The 18541-nt window shown below is 37.3% G+C and overlaps 2 protein-coding genes across 3 annotated transcripts; both read right to left on the bottom strand.

The window, feature by feature from the left end:
- Window positions 1-250: 250 nt before the first annotated feature.
- LOC111795608 (PLC-like phosphodiesterases superfamily protein) lies at window positions 251-4168 on the bottom strand. Its single transcript, XM_023678134.2, has 9 exons — window positions 3918-4168; window positions 3704-3826; window positions 3463-3600; window positions 3188-3286; window positions 2781-3084; window positions 2470-2693; window positions 2302-2388; window positions 1296-1743; window positions 251-518 (listed from the first exon to the last, which is right to left on the bottom strand). The coding sequence occupies exons 1-8, from the start codon at window positions 4032-4034 to the stop codon at window positions 1531-1533; spliced, it is 1305 nt and encodes a 434-aa protein (XP_023533902.2). The 5' UTR covers window positions 4035-4168; the 3' UTR covers window positions 251-518; window positions 1296-1530.
- Window positions 4169-5410: 1242 nt separating this feature from the next.
- Window positions 5411-18023, bottom strand: LOC111795607 (histone-lysine N-methyltransferase CLF). Of its 2 annotated transcripts, none has more exons than XM_023678133.2 (17): window positions 17367-18023; window positions 16106-16207; window positions 15670-15989; window positions 13074-13235; window positions 10462-10546; window positions 10134-10301; window positions 10007-10054; window positions 9815-9883; window positions 8981-9711; window positions 8749-8884; window positions 8412-8635; window positions 8173-8304; window positions 7525-7615; window positions 6376-6423; window positions 6173-6301; window positions 6015-6092; window positions 5411-5929 (listed from the first exon to the last, which is right to left on the bottom strand). In XM_023678133.2, exons 1-17 carry the CDS (start codon window positions 17430-17432, stop codon window positions 5738-5740), a joined length of 2781 nt encoding a protein of 926 aa, XP_023533901.2. In that variant the 5' UTR covers window positions 17433-18023; the 3' UTR covers window positions 5411-5737. The 2 variants fall into 2 exon arrangements, with proteins under 2 accessions (XP_023533901.2, XP_086980250.1); XM_087124124.1 differs by lacking the exon at window positions 17367-18023 and adding an exon at window positions 17110-17248.
- Window positions 18024-18541: the final 518 nt, after the last annotated feature.

The raw sequence follows: 18541 nt of genomic DNA, 5'->3' as shown, positions 1-18541 counted from the left end.
TAGACTATTGTATTAGATGAACTAGTTTGCTCTTCTATTGCATTCTCACTCCAGCTTTTGTGGGATTTAAACTCAATAGTCGGGAATGCTTGAACGCTTTTGTACCTATTCAAACATGTATAAATTATCAAAGCTTCATTGATTTAACGATCTTTGGCTTTCACGAACACACGTGCACACACACGAAGGGCATGTAAATAAAACATTGTCCGATGAAGACCAGTGAAAGAATAGCAAAAGAGCGATAGAGTTGCGTGTAATATGCATATCAAAGTTTAATTGAACTAAATGTGTTGATGAAGACACAAACACAAGTCTCTTTGAAAGAGATGGGTTTAAAAGTAGGGTGCATTAATGGTGTGCGTGCTAATGAAGTGGCTGAAACAAATATCCATTTAAGATGGGAAGCAACAAAAGGATACTAACTACTCATCAATCCAATCCATAAGTGATGATTGGCTGCATTACAGCCACTCATGCCAACACACTTTTTTCACTTTGCCTCCGAGCAAGGAAACCTAAAATAGAGAGACAAAAATCAAATTCGATAATAAGAAGAAAATATAAGTTATTCTAACAGAGTTTAATCCCTATAATTTCAAATATTAGATTTAATTTTTATGGTTTGCTAAATCCTCGTTCCCAACTGTAAAGACAATTATTTATGCGACTTTTTGAAACAAATACAATAAAGTCGAAATTTTAACTTTTAGAGACTAAATTCTAACTTTATCTAAACCATATGGACCAAATTTTGCTATTTAAGCTAAGAACACATGGATTTTACGTAAGAAAAAAATTATAGAAAAATAACTATAGCATAGGAGAAGAACGAGATGAACTATACGACAAAAAAAAAAAAAAGATCACAAATTTTTAAAAAAGATTTGAGAGCAAGAATTCGAACTTCGAACCTTTTAGTTAAGCACATCTATCTTAATATATCTTAACCCGTCCCATTGAATCATATGCTTGGAAAAAAAAAAAAAAACTCTCTAATAAGGATTCAAATATCTAATAATAACTAGACAGGAGCTTCTCCTGATCTCCAATCTTCTTGTCAAAGAAATTCAACTATCCAAATTGTCACATATAGTTCTAAAAAATAAGATCTGCATATGCATTTCGAATAAAAAGGACTAACAACGTCAAGAAAGCTTAAACACTTTGCGAAACCATTACGAAAGCTAAAACAAATCTTAACGAAAATTAAGTGATATATCATAGGGTGTCGAAAACATGGTATGATAGTACAATGACAAAGCCAGTGTGATATGGTGAAGAATTTTGCATACCTGAAATAGCTCATGCTGTCTGCGAGGTCCACTTCGGTTTCTGATTCTACTGTACCTCCGCAACTTCTTACCTTCTCTGAATGAAAATCTTAAAATGGTCTTTCCTTTTAATGTTAGAGTCTACTACTCTATTAACCAATTTTAGATATTGCTATAGGATGGCTGGGATGCAGTATACTGGGTATGACTCAATCTTTACATACAATATACTAGGCTAACCTCCGTGAATGGTTGCTCAAAAGCCAATTATATGAGTGCTGATTGTTGTTTTTAAGAATGCCAACAATAGTAAGTAGAATAACCAGAGAACCATAAGATTCGGCGAATGGACTGTCGAAGCAGACGGTTTCGTGAACTGAACAGACCCGGTGAAGCTACCAGTGGTACTGCTCAATGGACCGGTGTTAGGGGCTGGAATACTCTTGCAAGTACCAGGAGGAGCTCCAGCCTGCAAAAGCCATCAATGATGTAATTTGGGTAATGAGTACTTAAGACATTATCGGTAAGCAAGAGGAAAATCATGTACCAAGCCAGCAACCAGATTAAACATCTTGGATAACTCCCCAAAATGGAACCTAAACTAGTTCAATTATGTGTTGACAAGATGCTGTGGCAAGCACAAAAGAACTGCTAACTTATAACAGCTATCCATTCCTAAAATTAATACATGGCGTTTTCGTTCACGAATCGCTTGCTAAAACTTTTCTGAAAATGGTATCAATAACAGAAGCAAGATAAACAAATGTTTAAAGCTTTTGATGTTCCCAAAACAAAAATTGAGTTTCTCTAGAAGGTATGGTCATTGAGAAGATTACAAGAAATATATGGCAGAAATCCATAGTTTAGCAGACTAAAACAAGAGACTAATTTGAGAAATATAAGACTAACTCGAACAAAGAAACGCAAATGCCAATACAAAATCAAGAATTTTGATAACCAAACATATACAAGTTCATATGAATAAACTTCAATATAGTCACTAATTAGAAAACTAGTCTAAACAAACCTGGCAGGCAGCAAGTGTGCTACACCCGCATAGCGTCTGGCCGTTTATCTTATCCAAAGCATCAAAGACTCCTCCACCTTCACTTCTCTGCATGATTTTCATCATGATATGTTAGTCATTGTAAATTTGAGTCAATAGTCGTGTTTTTACGTGTACTAAACTCAATACCATGTAAAAGTTAACAGCCAAGAAGTTTGGCAAAACATTCCCAGATGCTTTATAGCATGTGGAGATCATATTAAAAAGTGGAGCTGAATGTTCCTTGCAAGCCTCAGATTCCACTGGATATGTTGGGAAGTAATTCTGGAGGAATAGAGAAGAACTTCTTGATTTCAGCAGTTTTGACTCTCTTCGATTCGGGCATGAACCAACTACAACTCCAGGATCACCAGCTGAAATCCAAAGATAAGGAACTTGTTCATCATCAAGACAAAATTCAAAGTCATGAATAATGAATATTGCATTCACTTAATGCTTACGCTCATTTTCCAACATGTACTTCCACTGGTAAGCAATTCCTTCCTCGGCTTCCTTCGACGCGATAGATGTGAAAACAAGAAGCCGATGATTCTGCTGCACCATGTCAGTGACTGTAGGCCAATCTTCTCCCTTCTTTGGCATCTTGGATACAGGAAACCAGTATTTGTCCAGCCCAGCACTGGTGAATAGATTTCTCAACCCCTTTGGAGTAAGCACATAGTCTTCAATTATAATGGTCACAATTTCAGTTGGGTTCTCAGTTAAGAATGCTTCCACTTCTCTTAAAGTGTTAATTGCTGGTTGCTAAGAACATTCAAAGACCGATAGTCACAATCTTGCTTACAAACCCAAAAGCCAAAACAACATTGATATCTAAAATAATGTAAGATTGAAGAAGATTGATTACAAAGGCAGTGAAGTTGAAACATTGCCCCCTGAATGAATGGCAGAGCCAGATATCATTTTCAAAATCATACATATCCAGCATCAGTCCCCGCACTCCATTCTGAACAAAGAAGGATAAACAAAAAAAAAAAAAAAAACATAATATCAACAATGCTTAATAATTAAAGAGTTGAAATGCAACAAACAGAGTAAAAGATGAAGAACATCTCTGAGATTAGAACAAAATCATGAAGTAAAAGAGAAAGCACATCTGTCTTCCAAAATCCAAGCACATACTCTTAACTGATTAGTTACAGTATCCTCTTGATTATAAAACGTCAATCTCTGAACACCAGCCAAAGACGGCGCATCAACAATACTGAACGAGTTATGAGTCATCAACCAAGTGTACTTGTTGAAGGGCAAGCCATTAATCTAATCGCAAAGAAAGATAAAAACAAATCAAAATCACAGAAAATCGCAAAGGATCGTTCGAGTAATCTTCCATTCTAAAGAAGCTATCAACTAAGAAACATACAACAGAAGTGGGAACGGTGGCTTGGCCTCTAGTACAAACGGGTTGATTGTGGCCAGAAGCAGGACAATTCCCACAGTAGAGACCTGACCCACAATCCGTAGCAGCCGTACAAGCTTCCATAACCTGCAGATTCTCATAGTTGAATCTAAACCCAGAAGGGAAGAAAGATAGAAAAAAACCCCTATCGAGATTCAGTGGAAAGAAATGGAAGAACCTGGCAATTTCCATTAAAACAAGCGGCTGAAATGGAGATGAGAAATGAGAATAGCGTCAGAAAGCGGTACAAAATGGCAGAGGAAGAGGGTAGTTCCCATAAACTGCTCGATAACATTGCAGAGCTGAGAGAGAGCAGCACAAGAGTGAGAGAGAACAAGGAAAGAGAGCAAAGCAAAGCAAAAGGGAATTGCAATTAACAGAGAAAAAGAAGCTGACAAATTTTGGGTATCAAACGCGGGCTTTTCTTTGTTTTAACTTTAATTTTCTCTTATTTTAAGACCAATTAATCACTTTCTTCTTCATCTTTCCTCCTCACACACTTTATTTTGGTATCTTCAAACGATGCTGTTTGTACGGCTGTGTTAATTTGAGTATAATTCAATCATTATCGGTCAAAATGTTAAAACTTTTACTTTATATGTTGATTGAACTCGATATACATCGTTTCTTCGACTCTTTATCTATATTTGAGTTGATAAATTTAAATTTATCCACTACCTACTATACTTAATTATGTCACTTTTCAAGATTTCGTACAAGATTGAATGAATGATAAGGTAATGAATGAATGGATTGAAGTTCAAATTTGAGGACAAGTTTGAGTGCTTTTACTTTGTGAGGTACTTTTTGAATTGAGTGCTCATCACGTGGTAGGCCATAATCTTGCAGAGTGCATTCATATTGGTCTGCATTGAAGGGGTAAGTTTAGGTTGATTGCAACTCTAGTAAAGTTTATAATGGATTTATTGCACCTTAACGCTAAACTTTTTCTAAAGATGGTTGAATAGGATCGAAAATCTGTTATGATACGAAATTAAAAGTTTAAAAATTTGTTAAATATTTTTTAAAAGTTCAAGAACCAAATAGACACAAATTTTGAAAATTAAGAACGTATTGAATACTATCCCTTTAACAAAAGGGAAAGTATGCGTAGCTAAGTAGTCTACCACCGTTGACTTTTGAAGTTTGAAGGCAGAGGTAGAGGTAGAGTTAAGGTAGAGGTAGAGTTAGGGATAGGTAGGGGTGTTCGGCCTAAAAATTTATCTTTTGTTGTTGTCCTTCACAAACTTCTATCAATTTCCTTTTTTGTCCAGATTTGATAGCATGCAGAAACCAGGTTGTAAGGAATAGCTTTACCTAGCGTTTGAAGGAAAAGCTGTAAGGTTGAGTCGAATGAATCTTGAATCTTGACTTTAGAATTACCTCATGAAAGAAAAGAGCTATGAATATGTGTTGTAGGATCTTTGTCTATAGGCATTTGACACGATGATTATGAATTCCAAGCAAACAATGTCCGCCAACGATGAACTTGAACTATTACAAATGGTATCAAAGCTCGACACTAGACTATGTGCCAACAACGACACTAGGCCCCAAAGAAGGTGAATTATGAGATCTCACATCGGTTGGAGAAAGGAACAAAACATTCCTTATAATAAGGGTAAAACCTCTCCTTAGTAAACGCGTTTTAATATCGTTAAGCTCGAGGAGTAGAAATGTGAAATTTTTGGGTTTGAATTAGCCCAGGTGTGCTTGCTTTGACAATTAACAAATCGGGGTGTTAGTCAAATTGTTTACACAAATAACCACTCCTCCCCCAACCCTCGAACTTATGACTTCAATGTGGTCTCTAATCAAAAGGGTGATAATAAATAATGAGTCTAAATTTTCCTATGGAGGTAACTAAATCATCTCCCTTTACATGAATTGATCCAAGAATAGCACCTATGATCTACCATCAATGAGGACTCACCCTTTTGTCTATGAAAGAATTACACTACATTTTGAACCTTCCCAAGTCCCAAATGAATGGTTAAATTATGCGAGTTTCTTAGCTCGACCACTCGAAGGAGCACCATCGTCCTTTTTCGACTCTGATGCCTCTGGCTTCCTAGCCCACGCAGGCGCTCGATCGGGCTCATATCTATAATCATAGAACAGTTCCTCACCAGCACTGATTCTTTCCTTGGCAAAGATGCCAACCCGGTGATCTCCTGCAACCATGATGACCTGCAAATAGATGACCAACCAGGAGGTATTATGAACTTGTTACCAAATTTGGGATGAAAAGATGCATACAATGTTGTACACTTACCTTGGCATAGCAGTTCGGATCTGGAGAATGATTGGCAAATTTTAATTTATCGCCCTTTCGGTATGCATCGAGAACGAACTAAACGAAGCATAAAAAATTATGTCAAAGTGAGGATTTCTCAAGTTATTACCAAAAAGAATTATAGGATAGGAACATGCCTGGTCATTCAAATTGAACAGAAATGACGAGTTTTCACGGTCGTATATTTTTCCTCGTTTATCAGCCTCCCTGTGAGAAATTAACTCGCCGGTGTACTCGCCGAGATATTCGTGTTTGCCAACACTATTCTGGAGGTGGCAACTCAATTTAGCAAGCAGCAGTACTAGAAAGTAAGTTGATAGCAGGTTGAACTTGACGTTACCTTTAGAAATGCTCCCCAACCAGATACGTCAGATCTTCCCAGTAACACCTACAAATTGGAAACCAAACTGGAGTCAATTATATCACACTACCCTCCGAGTACAAATGTACGGCCCACTCTCACCGCGAGCAGATATTGTTCTCTTTGGACTTTCCCTTTCGAGGGAAGAGGTTTCCACACTCTTATAAAGAATGCTTCGTTTCCTCCCCCAACCAATGTGGGATCTCACAATCCACCCCCCCTTCAAGTCTCAACATCCTCGCTGACACTAATTCCCTTCTCCAATCGATGTGGACCACCAATCCACCTCCTTCGGAGTCCAGCGTCCTTATTGGCACACCACCTCATGTCCACCCCCTCTTTGGGGCTCAACCTCCTCGCTGGCACATCGCCCGGTGTCTAGCTCTGATACTATTTATAACAGCCCAAGCCCAAGCTCACCGCTAGCAGATATTGTCCTCTTTGAGCTTATCCTTTCGAGCTTCCCCTCAAGGTTTTTAAAACGCGTCTGTTAAGAGAGGTTTCTACACCCTTGTAAAGAAGTTTCGTTCTCCTCCCCAATCGATGTGAGATCTCACAACAAAAGTCTCAGCCCCAAGCCATAGCCATGACAAAAAGTTTCCTAATTAGAATGAATAACACAGAAGAAATAAAAAGAAAACACTATTTCCTATGGAAACCCAAAAGAATGATTGAATTTGACATCATCAAACACCACCATCCCAGTCGAAAGAACTCTCAACAAACACTAATATTTCTTTCCAACCAGAATCCATTGAAAAGACATTACAACATTAACCCAAAGTTTCTCGACTGTTCTTTCGAAATCGGGTGTTTATGGGTTAGTTTGAGTTAAGGGGTCTTGAACCCATCCGATTGCTCGGGATGCAAATTTTTTCTACTCAAACAATCCTAGCCAAGCCAGACAACAATGAATCATACCCAAACAACAATCATAACTAGCCAGTGGCCTCATCGTGTATAATAGAATGGATTCACCAAGTTTTAAATCAATAATATTGATAGCTCAAGTAAACTTAAGGGTAAGCGGCCTTGGCTGAAAATCGTCTTCAGAGAGGACCATGAAAGTAACAACAAAAATCTAACATTTTAAGTTTGATCAAAATAGAGTAAGAATAAATGAAATACCCTTTGTTGTTGTTTAAGAAGAAGCTTCATGTTCCTGCACTCATAATTATCACCTCTTTGGTTGGGAACTCCAAGAGAACCATCACCACAGCTACAAAGGCAAGTTGCACAGTAAGTTCAGGATATTAAAAATCATACTGAATAGGATAGGTGGAAAAAAGCTGCAGTGAAATGCATTCAAATTTTTGTTTTCTAATGTTTTCAGTTCTAAAAAACTTAAAATTCTTCATTGTTCATTCTAAATACTGAAAAACAAAATGGGATTGCTACCACTACATGCGTCCAAAACGTCCAAAACATTTTACTGAGATAGGCACATATACTCATCGGTGTTAGGATCGCACAACAACGCACACACTCGATCCAGACGAACACAAAGAACATGAGAGAGAAAATTCAAGGAGGAATATTGGCTAAAGGTTTTATTGATGACTTCAGATATGTACACCAAGAGAGAATATAGAGAATGAAGAAAGTACATTTTGGAAGCATGGCTTAATGAGGTATATATATGGTTTCAGTTTACTAAATATAGTTTTAACAGATTTAACCTGCGAGATATATTCTACCAAATACATCACATGGTCCCTTATCATTCCCATTGTAAATAAGAACTTACTGGAAAATTGAAAGAAAGAATGAACTCACCTGACCCAACAGTTCCTACAAACGTCTGGATCACATTCTCGATCGGCTGCAAAGCAAGGACATTGACGACTACGACATTGACTTTTAGCACAATGACATCCTCTAAAACGGTTCTTGCAACTCTTAGGGCACCTTTAAACGTCAATTGAAAGATTAAAATATAAATGAATCATATTAATATTTCCTACAAAATGATGCAAATATCAGAAAATAGCTACAATAAAATTAGGAGGACTCACCCACAGTACTTCTCACAACAGGTGCCATTTAAGAGACAGGCACACTGCTTTCCACATGCAGTTTGGCAATTACATGGATTATACTGTCTGCACGGCTGATCTTTCCTTTCAGTTATTCGCTTCCGTATTGAATGGTAAGCAGCTGATTTCCAAGTATATTTAAGTCGACGAACTCTACCCCTTCTACGTAAGAACCTCGACCTTCTTCTCACCTCGTTATTACCCTGAAAAATTCAACATTAAACTTAGTACAAGCGAGAGAAATTGGACGGGGAGATAAAAACGGTAACGGTAGAGGCAAATTGGAAACTTATTAATCATGTTCCCAAGAGACAACCTTGGCATAACCTTCAAGATGAGGATTTGACCCGTCACCTACTTGACTGCCATTCTTATTCTCAGAATAATTCATGTATTGAAAAATTTCCCAACAGGTCTTCATCCCATTTAGTAAATTCCTTGCTATCAAGCAGCTGTATGAAAGATTAAAACCATATAAATTATATGAAACAGAGTATTAAAAGAAGAACAAATGCATATAGACAGACACAACATAACTGTACACAGACCTGTTCCTACCAAATATCTCAATACCCTTCTCATAAAGACCTTTTTCAATAGCTTTCCAGGATTTATCATCTGCCAAGTCCTGCTTGCATAAATTTTCATCCACACACTCTTCCTTCCTCGAGTTGTCATCACAACTGTCAGCTGGTATATGAGTAAGTATCTCATTTGATGAATTAAGAAGTGTTTCATTCTGCTCAAATTTGTTGCATTTCTGAGTCAGGGATTCCCTCCTCCTGGGCCTTCCCGGTGTAGGAGATCTAATGTTCTTACGTGACGAAGAACTAGTATCGTCATTTTCTTTACAAGAATTAGATTTTAGTTTCACATCATTTGAACAATGACCTACACTGGCTAGAGATTCTGATTCGGACGCAGCCATTTTCTTCTGCCTCTTTTGCATGCAAATGAGAACACGCTCAGCAACACGCTTGCTGTTCCTTTTTCGTATTCCACCCGCCCCAGTTATCTTAGAATGTGGTGATGGTGATAGATGAATAGTATTCCCATCCTGCCTGGGTTCGTTATCTGACTCGCTGCTTTCAGATAAGTTCTTTGCATTTGATGAGGCACTTTCACTTTGATAGGATTTTGCCCTTCTTCGAGCAGCTTTAGAAGATTTCTTTTTTGTTGAGATTTGGGTGCCAGTAACATCAGATGACATGGGCTGTTTCTCTTCCAAGTCACTGCAAAGTGGAGACCCCCCTGTATCATTTTTATTTGATTTCAGTACCTGTAAGAAATATATAAGGTTTGGACTACTCAGATAAACAGTCGAAATAGTGTTCAATAATTAAAGTATGGAAATCATAATAGTAACGAAAACCAATACATACCGATCGATAGCAGAGTGGACCGCAGGGTGCATTTTCCTCACCTACTACCCATTTAGGTTGTTTCTCAGCCTGATTTTTTTTTTTACAGAACAAGAACTTCTATCAATCACAACATAATATCCATTCATAAGATAGATACAACAAAATGTACATACATCCATGTATATACATGATCTTTTAGCATACACTTACAGGAAAGACAAGATCCTGGGAACAACCGTGTAGTCTACAATCGAAGACCTGTAGAAATAAAAACATACCAAATATTGAGTAAAAACTATGAACACAACTCTGAGAAGAACCACTACAGAAAACTTACAAGGCAGCGGCGGCAAAATAGATTGTCAAACGAATCAAGAGCTGCATCAAGAGCTGCATCAAGATCTTTATCAAGAACAGAACTTCCCATACGTGAGATCTCCTCATTGATCCTATTATTAAAACACCCTACAGCTGTTTCTCCCTGGGTAAGCACTTCATATCTTGCCTGTATAAGATGTTTGATGGTGTTTCATATCTCTGTAAAGCCAGCACAAAGCAAATGGGAAACAGCTGGACCAAAGCTTACACTATGACCAGTTTTAATCAGATGGAGTAGAGAAGAGAAGCTTCTTTAAATTTTATATTATGTGAAATAAAGTCCATACCATTATTTCACCAGGACTTCTAGAAAAACAAGTGGCAAGTGACTCTAGCACCAGATCAGATGAACCGATTTCTTTTATCGTCATTCTGTCAAGGTAAGGTAAATAATAGCTAGTTATCTTCACTTTGCATATAGTGTTTTACAAAAAAAAAAAAGGAAACAAAAGAAATGATATATATATGGAGTATTTGTGCATTATACTTCCAATTAAAATGTCAAACTTAAATGATAATTCGAAAAAGGAGTGAACTCATATCAGGGTTACAATTTGGTAAACTGAAAATGAGTTGCCTCCCTCTTTCTTCAGGCGGCATGAGAGTGAAAAAAATTGACACAAAAATTAAGCCTTAATTTCAAAGTGGCTGTGGAGATCCATTCATGTGGAGTTTTTCAGAGAAAGGAAAGTTTGAGTAGGTATGGTGTTGATACCCTCAAGTGGCTTATAATCTTACGAGGTCAAGACCATGGTGCTGGCTTTTTTGCCCCTAATTACTGAAACCAAAGGAGGGCATGCTGCGTGGAAGGCAAAATTAGTCTACAGGAAGTTGCATGGGTGGATGCTGATATGCATGCTATCTCAAACGCTAAAGGATTCATCAAGGATGTACGGAAGGAGATTGTAAATCTAAGCCTGAGGAGAAGGCTTTTTGATGAAGCAACAAAAGAGTATGGATTCACTTCTCTCTAAAATTGCAATGTCATGTTTTACTAGACATCATGGTGTGAAATCTTGAATCCAGTAGTATGTTCTTTCATAAATCAACTACTTCCAAGCTCAACTCCACTATGTTAGATGCCGAGATGGTAGAAAGAGATGTGAACAACCCCATGTTGATGCAAATTAAACAAGATTTGGAGGAAGATTCATCTACTCACCCTAAGTTCTCCACACACCAAGGAACTTGGCGGTACAATAACCGTTTGATATTAACCCCAACTTCCGAAAATGAGTTATTAGACAGTATGAGGGGGTGAAAAAGTATATGGAGGAATGCCAAGTGTGCCAACGAAACAAATCTTTTGACTCTATCAAGACTTCTCCAACTGTTATGAAGACTAGATCGAGTATGGAGACATTTCCATGGGCTTTATGGAAGGATTGCCCTGATCAAAAAGACATGCACAATTCTTGCAATGAAGGACAGATTGAGCAAATACACTCACTTCTTAGCACTTAGCCATCCTTACACTGCCAAAATAGTGGTTGCTATGTTTGTAAAGAAAATTGTGCACTTACATGGATTTTCCTCCTCCATTGGATCTGATCAAGACAAGGTATTTATCAGTTTTGCACTAAGCTTTTCCAATTACAAGGCACATGGTTATATTGGAGGATGGCATACTACACCAACACAGATAAGATTGTCATAGATGCTTCCAAACCTATTTCCAATGATTTTCTAGAGAGAAATCAAAGCAATGGCTACATTGACTTTTGTGGTCAAAATTTCAATACAACACCACCTATCCTTCTCTCAATACCACTTCATTCCACAGTGAGTATAGTTGAGCACTTTCTCCAATCATGTTTTATAGTGATCAGCGAACGACAAATGGCAAACTTGACCAGCAATTGGAAAAAAAGGGATTTGGTGTTAGATAAGCTCAAGTCGTAGCTAGTGTGACACAAGAGAGGATGAAAAGGTTTATTGATCACAAACGAAGAGAGCGGGAGGTTGGCCTAGGAGAATGAGTATTCTTGAAATTAAGACCTTATAGACAGGCATCCCAGGCCAAAAAAAGAAATGAGAATTTATCTCCCTAGTTCTTTGGACCCTGTTGTGGTGTGGATGGATCGTGCAGGTCACATAGATTGGATCTGCCTCATGAATCGAATATATCCACCCCATGTTTCATGTCTCACAATTGAAAAAAATAATATCCACCCCATGTTTCATGTCTCACAATTGAAAAAAATGATGGGAAGTAACACGTTGATTGAAGCTCAACCGCCAATCCTCACTGATGATTTTGAGGTAAACCATTCCACAATATATTATAGCTTACCAACTAAGGAAGAGATGAAGGAGTGGGAACTATTTGTTCAGTGACGGGTCTACCTAAATACAAAGCTACTTGAGGATCACTTGACACAATTCACAACAAATTTCCAAATTTTCACATCAAGGATAGGGTAGCTCTCAATTCAAGGGGAGATTTTAGGCCCTTAATAGTGAATGTTTAGGTTAGGAAAGGCAAAGATGGAAATACACCATCCCCTAGTTGTTAAGGTCATATAAGAGAGTCTCACCCTCTCAAAAAGTGGTTGAGTTGTAATCATTTGTTCATTTTTATGAAGTTTTTTGCATAAGAAATTTCAAATGCATGTCCAATGAGATAGAAATTAAAAATACAAAATTTACATAAGGGCAAAAACTAGTGGCTAATTTTTCTTCAATGTCAGTACATCAGTTGACCGGCCAAAAATAAGGGTCTCTCCTCCACTTTGAGATAAATATATGTGTGATTACTGATTGAATTTCTCTGGTTTGATTATGAATCACAAACCTACTAGTAAGTTGTACGTACATCAAAAATATAAATGCGTAGGCAACAATTTACAGTGAAACGTGTTAGAAAATGCCTAAATACAATCAATTTGCTTATACCAACCGAAGTATATAGTCTTCAGATTCCACGAAGTCTCTCTTTTCCTCCTCGTCCTCGATTGCTTCTTCCTCACTATCACTGCAAATAAGGGCTTCTCCTCCACTTTGACCATAATATATTCTCCTCCGACCAACCACAGATTGATCTTCTGTCATTCTCTGATTTCTGCACCAAAATCACCAAACATAAGGGTAGATGTCTTGTGGTGCGGTCTCCAATATTCCATTTACAAAAACCAAGAAACAATGTACACCGCATAGCTATGTGGAATAGATTAACCCATCCACCATATCATGGAAACTGTAGTTCCTGTGGTTCACCATTCTTTTTTTTATATATAAGAAACTGAATTTCATCGAGAGAAAATGAAATGATACAAAACTAATGAAAGGGCCTACAAAAGGACAGCTCAATAAAAGGAGCCTCTCAAAGCTTATTATACAAAAAGGGCCTCCAATCCAAAATAATATCGTAGAGAAAAAGAACAAAGCTCCTAGAAACTGATACGAAAGGAATTTATAAACCTAACTGAAGTAACCAAAACCTTTCATGAAGAACTCTCCGAATCTCTAAAAAATCTATGATTCCTCTCCAACCAGAAACTTCTAACTAGAATAAAATCAAACATCTAAAAAAAGCAAGCCAAATAGACCAAGCAAACTAACAACTCCAAAGAATGTGGTCTAAGTCCTCGCCATCTTCTTAAAAATTAGGTACTAATGTGGCCCCGCCACAAAGGATGCAACATGATTCTGAATATTCACCTCCCAAGAAAAACATGACATGCAAACAATCAAGAGTACTCACCCTCTCAAGCAAAACATATCATGCAAAGAATTTGACCTTTGTTGGAATTTTAACCTTCCACAACCAAGAGAAGGAAAGCTGCTCAAGGGAGAGGGGTCACATAAAAGATGGACAAGAATTACAAGGGAGGATTCATAGTCCAAAAGCATAAATCCCTACCCCATCCATATCTCAAAGGCAAGTTCAATATAAAAATCCACCCTCTATAGCCTAAAATAACTTCTGGTTCGCTATGTTTTTCATCTGATCGTTTCTCAAATTTCAAATAGAAAATTCCAATGGACACCTATCTCCCATTTGGACCAAGACCACTCAAGACTCTTCCATCTTTCATTTGAAGTCTTGCTTCATCAACCATAGATGGATTAACCAGAAAGGTGGCTTCAAAATGGACTTCTGATTTTCTTCCAACCATCATGAACATATAGTCTAGAAATTAACATAATGGAGATCCAATCCAAGTCTACTACTTCCTTTCTTTTCTCACCCAATATAAATGAAAATCCCTTGGTTTTTCTAAGTTGTTCAGGATTAAAAAGAAACATTCTAGAATTGTCTGAATCTGTACTTGATTTATTTGGAACTTTAGGCTCTAAAATCCTTCTCATAGCATCCACATAGGACAACCTAATGATATCTTCCTTCATGGAATAATCATTTAACTGAACTAGAGGAGTTTGCATATTACTTTCAAATTTATTGAGATAAGCATTTAACATATCTCAAAAGGTGATCCACCCTTTTTGGAAATTTTAAGTAGAACTTTGATTAACTTTCTTCCCCTTGTTGAAGACCATACTACACATTCAAAGAACCAGCCCAAAGTTGAGAAAAGGAAAGGGAATGACCGTCTTATTTTCATTATCTTCTATATAAAAGCAATCTTCTTCACACCAAATACAAAAGTACTTATTAACAACATAACATCTACTTAATGCATTCTCTAAAGGAAGAAACAATCAAACAACTGACCATGAAAAGGTAAATCTGATAGAAGATACTTCCTTGATCAGAAATCCAATGAAAATGAATTGGCTGAGATTAGAAATTTTGGTGGAGAATTTAGGCAGGTGAAAACAAGAGGAAAGAGAACAGAGCGACCATCTCTCATCTCTCATGCTTGAGCTAATAGTATGTATAATATTTTTTATTATTGTTAGGCATCCACTTTTACAAAGATTAGGCAAGCATAAACAAAGGAAGTCTTAGAAAAAGCATAGCCTTGTAAATGACTTAAAGATAATGTTCTCGAGATAGCGATATTGCATAAATTGATTCCCCACACTCGAGAGAGAGAGGCTATACATCCTTGAGTGACAAAAAAATTGATAGTGAAAAGGAGAATTCTTATTCTCCGTAAATACTTCATTTGATTGTTTTCCAGCCAGATGTATGCACGATTAATTTTTATTTTAAATGATACTTGCCATAACGCATGCCATCAGGCAATGCTATAAGCCTATGACCCAGCCTTGCACAAAACGACTTCTATATGAACCCCATCGAGACTTCAAAACTATAACCAGGTAACTTAAAGTAGAATATCAGGAAACAGGAATAAAATCCAGTATTCTAACAACAATAGAAACAGATAATTACGATTAGAACTTGAGCAAGATCTTAAACTTCAGTTATATGGTGTTTTACAACCCCCAAAACTCTGCATCATACTAGTTACCCACATGCACACAATACCTCCATGGATTTGAGCTGCTCAGACAATTCAAATAATACTAACTAATTAGAGGAATTTCAGAAAAAAGATAAGGAAAAGTGAAGAAATTTTACATACCTGTCCAAAAATATCCATGTAGTATAAGGAGGTAATCTTTTAACTTCAGGAAGCTTAATAGGTCGTACAGCATTTCTAACTGCAACATTAGATCCAAGAAGAACAGCAGAAGATGCATGCCCATCTTCTTGAGATTGGTCATTTTCCCCATCACTTACATCTATACCATTCTGCATATCAAGGGCATCTTTCTGCCTCTTTGTCAATAGATCCACCCCCTTATCTGAATCATGTATCCTTCTTATCCTTCTTTCTGCTGATGATTTCAACAAGTGAGTGGTGATGTCGATTAACTTCTGCTTGTTTTCTTCCATTCTTTTCTGAAAAATTAAGAGAGATCCAGTAGAAGTTAATATTGATACACTATTAACGCAAAATTCAACTCTAAGCTAGCTAAAAAAGTGAGAAGCTTGTGTGACCATAGTAATGAAAGCACCTGTATGGAGTTACAACGTTCACCGGCAACTTGCTTCTTTAGAAAATCAATGACTGATAGGATCTCCTTAGGAGAAGGATCTTGTCCTTCTGGGTTCATTGTCTATGGGGAACAGCAGAAGGTTAAACAAATTAATAAAGTTAACAGGTGGTTGTTCCCATAGAATACAAAAGATGAACTAATTTCTCTCTTTTTTTCTCTTTCAAGTAAATTAATAGGTATAGGTTTCACCAGAATCATAGGGATCAACAAAGAAAATTGGAGATAACACTCCAATAAGAAAGTGAAGCTTTGATATTGAAGAAAAACTGATAGATAAATCTTTTTTCAGAACAAACATCATTGGTGTATGAATATTACCAGAGGAAGAGCAAGACCCAAGAGCCAGAACACGACTCTCTACAATGGTATGATAATCCAACACATCCCTTCGAACAAAGTACGCCAATGTGGGACTTTCATCCAACACATCCCTTCGAACAAAGTACGCCAATGTGGGACTTTCATCCAACACATCCCTTCGAACAAAGTACGCCAATGTGGGACTTTCATCCAACACATCCCTTCGAACAAAGTACGTCTCCCCTTAATCAAGGAACCCCTTAATCGAGGAATGCTAATTTAGGGAATGATCGAGGGGAGGTGTTGGATGAAAGTCCCACATCGGCTAATTTAGGGAATGATCATGGGTTTATAATCAAAGAATGCTATCTCCAATGGTACGAGGCCTTTTGAGGAAGCCCACAGCAAAGCCATGAGAGCTTATGCTCAAAGTGGACAATATCATACCATTGTGGAGAGTCGTGTTCATCTAACAAAAAGGAGTTATCCATTTGGCCAGAAGTGTATAAAGACAAGATGATTGCCTTTACACCAATAAAGAGCAGAAAAACAAATGGATACTTCAATAAGAACATCTCACCGGAGAAAAAGGGGGAAAAAATCCTGATAAATCCTAGCTGTTAGAAAGAAACGTGAATAGAAGAAAAAATGGAGAAAATTACCACCACAATCCCCAAATTACAAACATTGCTCATTTTGTAGTGCGCAGTAACGTAGAAACACCAAAAACTGATACTAAAACTTCTCAGATGCTGTTGGGAATTTATCAACGCACCTATGGATCAAGCACCTCATCAAAGTGCAAATGAATCTTAAACGCAATGATCAAAAGCCAACCATTTCTCACAATGCCGTCACAAAACTGACAAGTCTAATCACAAAACAAAACTCAGGAATTAAGAGAAGAGAAGCACAGTACCTGGGGATCATCGTGCAATTCCGATCTATCGGCTGAAGGTGAAGGCAAAGAAACCTTCGACGCCATTGACTTTGGCGAAGCTGCCGATGAAAACTTAAACCCAAATCCACAATGGAAAACCAAAATCCGAAGGATACAAAGCAAAAATCGAGATGGGTTATCGACCCGAAACCCTAAAGTCAGCCAAATGAGGCATCTTCATCATGGGAGCGGCTTCTTCCAAATTTAGACTGCGACCCTGATGGGCATTATCGATGAAAAGAATACATAAACCAAAGAAACTAGAACTGTTTAGGAATCAAAGTAAAAGGTGAAAAAAAAAATAGAACTTCGGGATAGAAACGCGTTTGTTTGGTGAAAGGAACGAGAGACTTTGTAAGAGAAAATTTGGGGGGGAAAAGGAGAGTGACGTCGTTGTTTTGAATTATACACAGTAACACAAACAAGAGCAGCTCTCAGCACCCCATCTCTGCGCCTCTCGTCCAATGGTGGAAGATCTCGCCACTCTGGAACTAAAAAAGCTGAGATTTTTCTGAGTATTGACAATTCAAGCTTTGAGTTCACAAGTGATTACCCATAAATTAAAACAGCACTAAAACGCGTCCAATGGGAACACCAAGTTCATTTCCATCTCTCAAAAGGACTAATATGGTATTGGATTGGCTCCAAATGTGAAGAAATGATGCAATTTCAGAGAGTTTATGGGGTTGAGCTGCTGAGTTTAATAGGCCATTTACAACTAATTTGCAAGATTATAGAAGCCAAGGAGGCCCAAGAACATGAGCTACAAATTAGGAACAAACTTTGAACAACTTGAACTTAACATGCGTCTAGATTACTTCTTATACTTATGTATACAAAACTCGACTAAAATCAATTGATCGGAATCAGTCAACCAATGCTATGAAATCGATCAATCGTCATTGGAATCAATCAATCAATGTTATCAAATCGATAAGTTCGTGTTCGATGCCAAGTAGTGTGAAGATTAGAATTGCATATATGTTATGAATTCATAGATAATATAAATCTAAATAGATATAGTTTGTGAATTTTGGTTGGAGTCATTATTTGGAAGAAGATTTTCATTTCTAAGATCTATCTTATGTTATTTAAATTATTTTATTATGAAAAATATTTTATTTATCTGTTTCACACGTTTTATTGGAGCAAAG

The sequence above is a fragment of the Cucurbita pepo genome, chromosome 5 (genome assembly GCF_057944985.1).
Source record: "Cucurbita pepo subsp. pepo isolate OVF chromosome 5, ASM5794498v1, whole genome shotgun sequence".
Lineage (NCBI taxonomy): Eukaryota > Viridiplantae > Streptophyta > Magnoliopsida > Cucurbitales > Cucurbitaceae > Cucurbita > Cucurbita pepo.
Note: the sequence above shows the minus strand (reverse complement) of the source record. Positions and strands in the feature narration are given on the sequence as shown.

Coding starts and splice junctions, on each gene's coding strand:
- LOC111795607 (XM_023678133.2), bottom strand. CDS start 17,432: ATGGCGTCGAAGGTTTCTTTGCCTTCACCTTCAGCCGATAGATCGGAA. Junction 10,055..10,133: donor TATTTTGCCGCCGCTGCCTT/GTAAGTTTTCTG, acceptor TTATTTCTACAG/GTCTTCGATTGTAGACTACA. Junction 8,885..8,980: donor GAGATATTTGGTAGGAACAG/GTCTGTGTACAG, acceptor TCTTTCATACAG/CTGCTTGATAGCAAGGAATT.
- LOC111795608 (XM_023678134.2), bottom strand. CDS start 4,034: ATGTTATCGAGCAGTTTATGGGAACTACCCTCTTCCTCTGCCATTTTG. Junction 3,827..3,917: donor GTTTTAATGGAAATTGCCAG/GTTCTTCCATTT, acceptor GAGAATCTGCAG/GTTATGGAAGCTTGTACGGC. Junction 1,744..2,301: donor GCACACTTGCTGCCTGCCAG/GTTTGTTTAGAC, acceptor TGGCTTTTGCAG/GCTGGAGCTCCTCCTGGTAC.